Source organism: Pan troglodytes, chromosome 6 (assembly GCF_028858775.2).
Source record: "Pan troglodytes isolate AG18354 chromosome 6, NHGRI_mPanTro3-v2.0_pri, whole genome shotgun sequence".
Lineage (NCBI taxonomy): Eukaryota > Metazoa > Chordata > Mammalia > Primates > Hominidae > Pan > Pan troglodytes.
The window spans coordinates 165,527,045-165,536,761 of NC_072404.2; the positions used below are offsets into that span (position 1 = coordinate 165,527,045).

General features: G+C 38.0%; 1 protein-coding gene and 1 pseudogene across 3 annotated transcripts; one reads left to right on the forward strand and one right to left on the reverse strand.

The window, feature by feature from the left end:
* Positions 1 to 428: 428 nt before the first annotated feature.
* On the reverse strand, positions 429 to 1,985 carry LOC107975661 (STE20-related kinase adapter protein beta-like; annotated as a pseudogene).
* On the forward strand, positions 1,777 to 9,082 carry GIMAP7 (GTPase, IMAP family member 7). Of its 3 annotated transcripts, XM_016958411.4 has the most exons (3): positions 1,956 to 2,148; positions 2,810 to 2,935; positions 7,939 to 9,082. In XM_016958411.4, the coding sequence occupies exon 3, from the start codon at positions 7,980 to 7,982 to the stop codon at positions 8,880 to 8,882; it is 903 nt and encodes a 300-aa protein (XP_016813900.1). In that variant the 5' UTR covers positions 1,956 to 2,148; positions 2,810 to 2,935; positions 7,939 to 7,979; the 3' UTR covers positions 8,883 to 9,082. The 3 variants fall into 3 exon arrangements, with proteins under 3 accessions (XP_016813903.1, XP_016813900.1, XP_054511277.1); XM_016958414.4 differs by lacking the exon at positions 2,810 to 2,935 and having other exon boundaries at positions 1,777 to 2,148; XM_054655302.2 differs by lacking the exon at positions 1,956 to 2,148 and having other exon boundaries at positions 2,634 to 2,995.
* The last annotated feature ends 635 nt before the right edge of the window (positions 9,083 to 9,717 follow it).

Genomic DNA, 9,717 nt, shown 5'->3' on the forward strand with positions numbered 1-9,717 from the left:
CAAGTGAATCACTTAATGTGAGTGAGGCTGAGTTAGATGTTACCATAAGTATTAACAGAAGAAAAAGGGAAAGTAAAGACATTTTCCCTCTACCATAAAAGGGTCTGATGCAAGATAAACTAGCCTGTTGGTTTAACAATAGCTCATTAAAAAGGCCAGACAATCTGGGAGAAGAAGATGTACTTAGAAGCACTATCCTTTGAGGGACCATTCCCAAGAGGACAGCAAAATATTGAAAAAATTAACTGGCTCAAAAATTATATTGAGAGATCAGGACGGTTAGCCACAGCTTAGAAAAATTTCCCGAATAAATAACACTAACTAGCTAGGTTACTAGTTCTGATGTTTCCTTGGAGTTGTCATAGCACTCTGTGTGAACCAAAGGGACTACAAACTGATGCCCCTTTGAACAGAGTGATTTGAATAGATTCTCCAGTGCACCAACTGTATTTTCAAGTATAATTCTGGTATTTGTACCTAGCAAAACAGAAGAAAAAGCAGCAAGGAGAAAGTGTCAAGTATATAGGACATAAGATGATTTGCCAGCCCTAGAATTCCCAATATGAATCTTTTTCATCAGGAAAACCACATTCTGGCTCAGTCCAAGGTAACAACGGAGGCAGTGATATTGATGGCTTGTTATAAGCAGGAGGCAACAGTGAAAGTATTGAATCCTGGCTTTCTTCTTTCATCTGTTTGAAGAAAACATGGGACAATAAACTGCTTGCTGATGGGCTTTTCTCCGGATCTTGTTGCAAACACAGCTGTACCCAGCTAAAGAAGGCAGGAGAGAAGGTTTTTGAGGATGGTGTGTGTAATCGGTCACTATTTACTGTGTGAGTTCCACTGGAGACAAGCACACTTGCTCCAATCCCAGAGTCTACACCTGACCGGGAGTTTTTCATTTTGGATTCTGATTGAGGGAAAATACTGATATCCAATGGGCTATAAGGGGGACCTTTCAGTTTCTGTTAACAGCATCTGAGTTCTATGCACGTCCTGGAAAGGCACCTGCCCACTGGCTAATTCACATGTTGTAATCCCAACACTGTAAATATCTGACTTCACATTATACCCATGTAAATCCTGTCTCAGTAGTTCTGGACTCAGCCATGGCTGCACTAATGTGCTGAACTGTGGGAAATCATACACAGCCCTATGCCTCTGTCCATGCTTAACCAAACTACGCAGATGGGACAGGCCAGAGAGGGTCACTAGGCCATCACCAGAAATGAGGATATGGCTGGCTTTAATTCTCCTGTGAATACAGCCATATTGGTAGAGATAGTTCAATCCTCTCACTGCTCCAAAGAGAATGTTTCTTATTAAAGTTTTACTCATTCCTTCAGGAAAATAGGTCCTCAAGAGTTGGCTTGCTGAACCATAGGCCATAAATGGAGAAATAACCCAAAGCCAGCTGCCAACAGTGAAAACTGTCCAATAAGTTGTAATATTGGGATGCCGGAAAAAGTGGGATAGAATCATGGCTTTCTGTAAAACTTTCAGGCGTTCTTTATTGCCGTTTTCCAGATTTGTAATTTTTGTAGTTACCAGCGTTCCCGTAGGAGTATGCCATGCTAGATGGACAGAAGTCAACTTGTCAAATCCTCTTCCTATTTCTACTTGGAGCTCGTAGTGAGAAACGTTGGCAGAACATACTACTTCACTGGCTCTAGTGGGTGGAGGCGACCAGGAAAGGGTTGGCTCTTCGACCAAGTATTGATGGATACTGGTTTCAGACTTGTTTTTCATGTTTGAGTGATTCAACTTGTGTTCTTGAACTAAAGCTCACAGAAAGTGACAAAAATCCAAATATTCCAAAGAAGGCTTTTGTTTTATCTTCCTTTGAAGATGCAGATATATCCTACTTAGCGGCGACGACGGCCAGCGACTCCCTACAGGCTGCCAGTGGTGCGGACCTGGGCGGGTGCCAGAGCCCGGATCACAGAGGGGCAAGGCGAGTGCTCTAGGCCCACTCCTGGCATGGGGCGCTGGAGGGTGGCAAGGCCGCGACAGGGGCTGTGGGCTTGGAACTCTAAACATAGTATTCTTACGTAGCCAACTGGAATATCTGGTCAACCGTGAGAGCTTTGGGAACCTGCCTCTCACCTCAAGAAACCTCCAGAGCAGATTGGAACCATCCACTGGGTAAATTCTGGAAAATCTGTCTCTGCCTGAGACTGGGGTAGGAGGATGTGGGGTAGAGAGGAAGGTGGGGAAGGGATGTAGGATCTATTCCTTGGGTGCATCTTTACTTGTTAGGTCATGCATATTTTCAAAGTTGGAAGAATTATACGAAAAGCAACTAGAGAAACTATGTGTTCATGGGCAGATTATTTTTCCAGGCCTCACCTTCCTTTTTTTCCCTTGGTTCCTAATGATTTAGACTCTGCCTTTGAGCCTCAGTGATGTTAACTTTTGAATGAGTAACTTGAGGCCTTCCTGAAAGACTATAATAAAAAACCCATATTATACAATCACTAAGAACCCCCAGCTCTACGCTTGGAAACGGCAAGGTATATGCCTGTCTCTCTTCTTCCCCAAATCACCCCTCAGCCTCCCACTCCACCCTGGGAAGACAATCAGGTCCTGTGCCTTGTTTTCTAGGCAATATTTGGGTCATTTAATAAGGCTCTTTTGCATCCATAACTATAACCTGAAGCGAAAAATGTAGCTTTGGAAATGGTGTTTATAGCAGGCCCATGGGCAAAAGGTTTCAACCGGGCAAAACTGAAGCAATCACCAGATTATGGAGCCGTATTTCTGTTTCTTTAAAGACAAACATTTTTTTGTGTGTGGCTCCACCCAGCCTGAGCTTCCTGACTGAGAGGTTTTGGTGGCGGTACAGACACTTTTAACTCACAGTAAAAGCAAAAGCAACAGCTCAAGCAGCCTCCTTGGAGAAAACCTGAAAATTCAGCTTGTTCAAGAGAAGGTGAGCCTGGCTGAGAAGAGGGTCTGGTGCTATTGGGCTGCGAAGGGCAGTGACGACAGGGTGTGTGGCTGGAGTAGACTCTGCCCTTAGGAGGGACAAAGCACTGTGCTAAGCAGCACTGCATAGAAGGTGCTGTGGGAGGGGTGAGTAGAAGGGGAGTGAGGAGATTTGTTTGCATGGAGCCCATGCATCTCATATGTAACAGGACACGCATGGCTGCATAGTGCACCCTCCACTCACTGGCTGTTGTGATAGACACAGAGTGTTGCCTGATAACCTTCATAAGAAATTAAGGGCTCCTAAGACAGATTTGTAAAGGTGACAGGCAATTTAGAGTCCACCTGTCTAAGTCCCTCTTCTTACAGAAAAAGAATCAGAATCCCAATCCCAGAGATTTTGATGATTCTCCAAGGGGTACCCAGATCACTCATGGCAGAGGAACACTAGAATTCAGTCTGCTGACTTTTTCCAGCATTAAGCAGAGACAAGCTGTGTCCCTAACAGTGTAACATGTGGGGCTGCTGCGCCATTCAATACAAAAAGAGTTGCTATAAAAGACCTTTATAGAAATCACTCTATGAAAGCCTAAGGACAACCCTGCAAGATTGGTTTTATTTTCCTTTTTTATAGCAGAGGGAACTAGATCTCAAGGAGCTACGAAATTTTCTAGAACCGGTGGGTCTGGCCACAGTTTAGAACTGTTCACCTCTGTTGTAAACGCTTTTGTCATTTCTCAGCCTTTCTCTTAGCTGGAGGTCCTCTGGATCTTCCAGGAACCACTTGAGAAAGTTTTAAAACTTGAGAAAGTTTAAAATTTGAGAAAGTTTTAGAGTGATATTTCTGACCATCTCTCTCACGTTTGGTTTCTCAATATGGGAGAGATGGAAAAGTCCACGAGAAATGCGGAGCCCTCCTCACGGTTCCCTTATAACAGGCTGGCTCCCAGCTCACCTTTTTTCAGAAAGCGTGGATCATCTCCTTTGCCCTCCACTGGTCTATCTCTGTGCCATGTCAATGAAAATTTAGAATCATGGCCTGAGAGTAGCCAAGAACAGGCAGTAGAGTGCACGGTTAAGAGTGAGCATGGTAGATTCAGACAGACTTTGAATCGAATGTCTTCTCTGCCCAATACCTATTAGCACAGTGACCAGGGGCATGTTTCCCAGAATTTTTGAGCCACACCAGCTTCCTCATTTAAAAAATTAGAATAATAAAATTAGTTTCACTGTAGAGTATTTTTGAAGAATAAACGAGATATACAAAACATGTTTTATCAGGGTGTTCTGATATGCAGTCTATACTCGATAGTGGTTACACTATACATGGGTTAATTTTTTTATTTGTGAAAAATTTATACTTATTCAAAGGTAAAAATAATATAAGGAACTTCCATGTACCTATACTAAAATCTCACAGTTATCAATTTATGCCAGTCTTGTTCAAATATCTGCTCCTATTCTCAACTCTATCACAGATTATTTTGAAGCAAATGTCAGATATTACATCATTTTATCAGTAAATATTTGAGTATGTGTCTCTGAAAGATAAAGACCATTTAAAAACATTTCCACAATTTCATAAACAGGCTTCAAAAGGCAACTATAAATTTTAATACTACCAGTTGTATTCAGATTTCCCTGAAGATCTCATAATTTTTAAAATTGTTTGAGGTAGGATCTAAGTAAAATTCATGCATTACAATTGTTTGACATCTCTTATGTTTCACTCAATGTGTAGGTTTTCACCTTCCTTGTTTCTTTGTGTTAAATTTCTTTGTTTAAGGAAGGGAAGGTCTTTTGTCCAACAGAACTGGACAGTATTCATACTGCTGATTGCATCCTAACAATGTCATTTAACATTCGCTTCTAGCTCCAGTGTTTTGTGTGAATTTATATGAATGGGGAGGTTGGATCAGATTAAAGTTTGACTTTGTTTTTTTAGTGGGAATACTTCATAGATGCTCTCCTAAACTTCTATTAGAAGGCACATAATGTTTGAGTGCCTCTCTTTTTGTGATGTTAGCAGATGTTAATGATTGTCTAGAATGAATTTGTTTCATTAAAAGTTACCAAAAGATGATATTCTATCATTCTTTATTTATTTATTAGATGGAATAGTCATATACAAAGGAACTTTCATTCAGTGATTCTTTCATTTTTGTGAGATATAGTTAAAAGATGAGATGTATGAAAGACAAAATAAATGCTTCTTTCCCTTTAGTTGTCAATGTTCAGAATGATGAGTCACTTTCTTAGCATACTCCAAAGGGAGCAATTAACTTCTTTCAGGAAGATGGTGTTGTTATCAACTACTGGATTTCAATATATTTGGTATATTTTAATCCATTGGAATAATCTTTATTAATGATGCTCAAATTATTCCATCTTTGTCCAGTTGGAACCTCTTTAAGGTAGCTTCCAAGTCCTTCTGATAAAACTAAGTAATTTTTGATAGCATCCCTACTTTCTAGTATGAAAGATGTTGTAGGCTAAACTTGTATGTTTACTGGCCCAGACCTGGAATCAGTACTTTTTCCTAGTAGTCCTAATTTCTTTTGTGGGAAATACCATTTGAAGATCACAATCTGGGTATTAAGTGCACTCACTGCTACTTGGCTGACCATGGTTTATGCCTTTTAGATGGACTTCAAAACAGTACACACACACACACATACACACACACAGTGAAATTATTAATACTACATTTTCAAGCCTTTCAGGACAAATCTTTGTGTGGTTCATCCTTGACACAAGATACGATTAGGTTTATTTGTTCCGTTTCTTTTAACTTTTACTGGTGTTTTAAAATATAATTTTTATTGTATAATTATGTAAACTATTTAAATGTTCTCAAGATCAAATTTGCAAAAACAAAGGATATTCAAAGAAGTCTAATGACCATTTTCTGTTCCTGTCCCTTGTACCTTGTTTCTCTCATCTTCATATAAATAATTCTTTTGTTTAGTTTTCAAATGGTTCTGCCATTGCTTTTTCACATGCACATAAAAATTATTTATATATATAAAACTAATGTTCCTTCTTCTTATATAAATGGTAGTAAACTATACATTATTTTCTTCACTTGGCTTTTTTCACTTAACAGTATATCACAGAGATCTCTTCATACTGGTATATAGATATATTTCTCATTCCTTTTTGCAGTTGGATTGTACTTTTCTGTATGAATATTCCTTAGTTTATTCAACTGGTCCCCACTGATGGGCATCATTCCTTTCTGTATTTTTGTCAGTGCAGCTCTGGGATAAATCCTAAAATCAGGATTGATAATCAAAGAGTAAATGCATGTGTAATTTTTCAAGGTATTGCTACCTTCTCCTCTATAGGTGTTAGGTTGTTTTCCCCTTCACACTAGTCATGCAAGAAATTACCTGTTTTCCCCATACCTTTACCACCAGATTATGCTGGGAAATGGATTTTTGCCATACCTATAGTTGAGAAATAGTTATCTCTGAGAATTTTTTATTTTTTCTATGTTTTTAATTATTTTTCTCTATTGTGAATGAACTTGGATATCTTTTTATGTATTCAAGGATAATTTATATATTTTTTTCTTTGGCCGTGGGTTCATATCTTGCCTGATTTTCTATCAAGTCATTGGTCTTTTGTTTCTTTACTTTTAGCTATTCTTCATACAGTAGGAAAAGTAGCCCTCTTTGAGATAAATCGGAAAAAATGTTTTCCTAGTTTGATATTTGTGTTTTAATTTGCCTATGGTGTTGTATGCCTTACATAATTTTTTGGATTTTTGTGTAATCAAACTTATCAGTCTTTTCCTTATACTATTTTAAACCTTAGTTATTAACATCCTCCCCACTCCCAGGTTACAAAGAATTTACCCGTGTTTCTCTTATTATTTATATGGGATAGTTTTTGCATTCAAATTTCTGATCTATTTGGAATTTGTATGACATGAGGAATTGGAGGCAATTTTATTTTTAAAATTGCATCCAATTATATGGTGGTATAGTTATTTCAGTGTTGCTAATAAAAGTGTCCATCATCTTTCCCATTGGTATGAGGTGTTGCTTCACAGAATGTAAGTTAATGTAATTGAATGGAATATAAATGAACATAAAATGAGCAATGGCCTATTTGTGAATTCTCTGTTTCTGTTTCATGGCCTGTCTCTATTCACTCACCAATATCACACTGCTTTAATTATAGAGATTATAATATTTAATTGTCTGGTAGAGCTAGTCTTCCCCTGTTCTTCTTTTCCTTGATTGTCTAGGCTAACTTGCATTTTCCTTCATCCGAATGAACTTTATAATCAACTATTTTAGTTCCAGAAAAAAAGATGACAAAATTGAAAAAATTATATTTATATAAAATCATGTTAAAGAAATAGATATTTTTTCTGTTCTACAAACTACTGTAAACATGAATCAGTGTTAAATTTGGCAAAATATCTTTCCTGCATCTAGCTAATTTTCTTCTTAACCTATTAACGGGATGTGTTGTAACAATCAACATTCTCATATTGACCCACCATAGTATTTCTGAAATAAATCACACTTAATCACAGTCTATTATTTATTAGTGTCTAATAATTTATTTAGGATTTGTATATTAGTATTCACAAATGAGACACATCTTTAGTTTTCTTTATTGATGAAATATTTGTCAGCCTTTGGAATCAATATACTTGCTTCATAGAAAAAAAAATGTAACTTTTTCCTTCTTTTTATATGGCCAGGAGCAGTTTTAGGTAGCTTTGAGATCATCAGATCTTAAAAGGTTTAATAGAATTCACCTGTGAAACCATCTATACCTGGTACTACTTTGTGGGGAAACTCTTTAACTGCTTTCTCTATTATTTCTTCCATATTAATCAGACTATTTCATCTTTCTGTCTTTACTGTGATTAGTATGGATAATAGGATATTACAAATTTTCAGGAAGAAAGAGAAAGCAGAAAAGAAGGTTGGGAATGGATCTCACTTACTAAAACTGGCTTTTTCCCCCTATCTTCCCCTCCTTAAGGTCTTGTACGTGCCTAAGTTCTAGAGCCTCCTGACGTGAGCATGGCTGAGAGTGAGGACCGCTCCCTGAGGATCGTTCTGGTAGGGAAAACTGGAAGTGGGAAAAGTGCAACAGCGAACACCATCCTTGGAGAGGAAGTCTTTGATTCTAGAATTGCTGCCCAAGCTGTTACCAAGAACTGTCAAAAAGCTTCCCGGGAATGGCAGGGGAGAGACCTTCTTGTTGTGGACACTCCAGGGCTCTTTGACACCAAGGAGAGCCTGGACACCACCTGCAAGGAAATCAGCCGCTGTATCATCTCCTCCTGCCCAGGGCCCCATGCTATTGTCCTAGTTCTGCTGCTGGGCCGCTACACAGAGGAGGAGCAGAAAACCGTTGCATTGATCAAGGCTGTCTTTGGGAAGTCAGCCATGAAGCACATGGTCATCTTGTTCACTCGCAAAGAAGAGTTGGAGGGCCAGAGCTTCCATGACTTCATAGCAGATGCGGATGTGGGCCTAAAAAGCATCGTCAAGGAGTGCGGGAACCGCTGCTGTGCCTTTAGCAACAGCAAGAAAACCAGTAAGGCAGAGAAGGAAAGTCAAGTGCAGGAGTTGGTGGAGCTGATAGAGAAAATGGTGCAGTGCAACGAAGGGGCTTACTTTTCTGATGACATATACAAGGACACAGAGGAAAGGCTGAAACAACGGGAAGAGGTTTTGAGGAAAATCTACACTGACCAATTAAATGAAGAAATTAAACTAGTAGAAGAGGATAAGCATAAATCAGAGGAAGAAAAGGAGAAAGAAATTAAATTGCTAAAATTAAAATATGATGAAAAAATAAAAAATATAAGGGAAGAAGCTGAGAGAAATATATTTAAAGATGTTTTTAATAGGATTTGGAAGATGCTTTCAGAAATATGGCATAGGTTTTTGTCGAAATGTAAGTTTTATTCTTCCTAATTTACTGTGATTTGTTAATGGATGAATTGTATTTTGCAAAGATAGTTAGAGAAATACCTCCCTCCCCTGAGCTTTATTAAGGTATCATTGATAAATAAAAATAAAATATGTTTAATGTGTATAATGTGATTTTAAAATATATATATATATATATATATATACATTGTGAAATAATTAAATAAAGGTAATTAACACATCTAGCACCTCTCAGTTACTATTTTCTTTGGTGTGGTGAGAATATTTAAGGTCTACTCTCTTAGCAAATTGCAAAAATGCAATACAGTATTATTAAGTATAGTCATCATGCTGTATGTTAGATCTCCAGAGGAGGTTATTCATCCTGCATAACTAAAGTTTTGTACCCTTTGACCAACATTTCCCCATTTCCCCCAACACCCAGTCCCTGGCAATTAACATTCTATTCTTTGCTTCTGTGCATTCTACTTTATCAAATTCCACATGTAAGTGAGATCAAGCAGTGCCTGTCTTTCTGTGCTTAGCTTACTTTACTTAGCATACTGTCCTCTGGGTTCATCGATATTGTTGCAAACGACAAGATATACTTCTTTTTCAAGGTTGAATAATGTTCCTTTATTAATGGAATGTTAATAATGCACTGCATTTTCTTTATTCATTCATCTGTCCATGGACGCACTTGGGTTATTTCCATATCTTGGCTATTGTGAATAATGTTGCAGTGAGCCTGGGAGTGCAGATATTTCTATAATAATGCTCATTGCAGCATTATTCACAATGGATAAAAATATATTCCAGTGGAATATATATATAGTCGTTTATAAGCCACCTAGTTTATGGTATTTTTATAGCAGCCCAA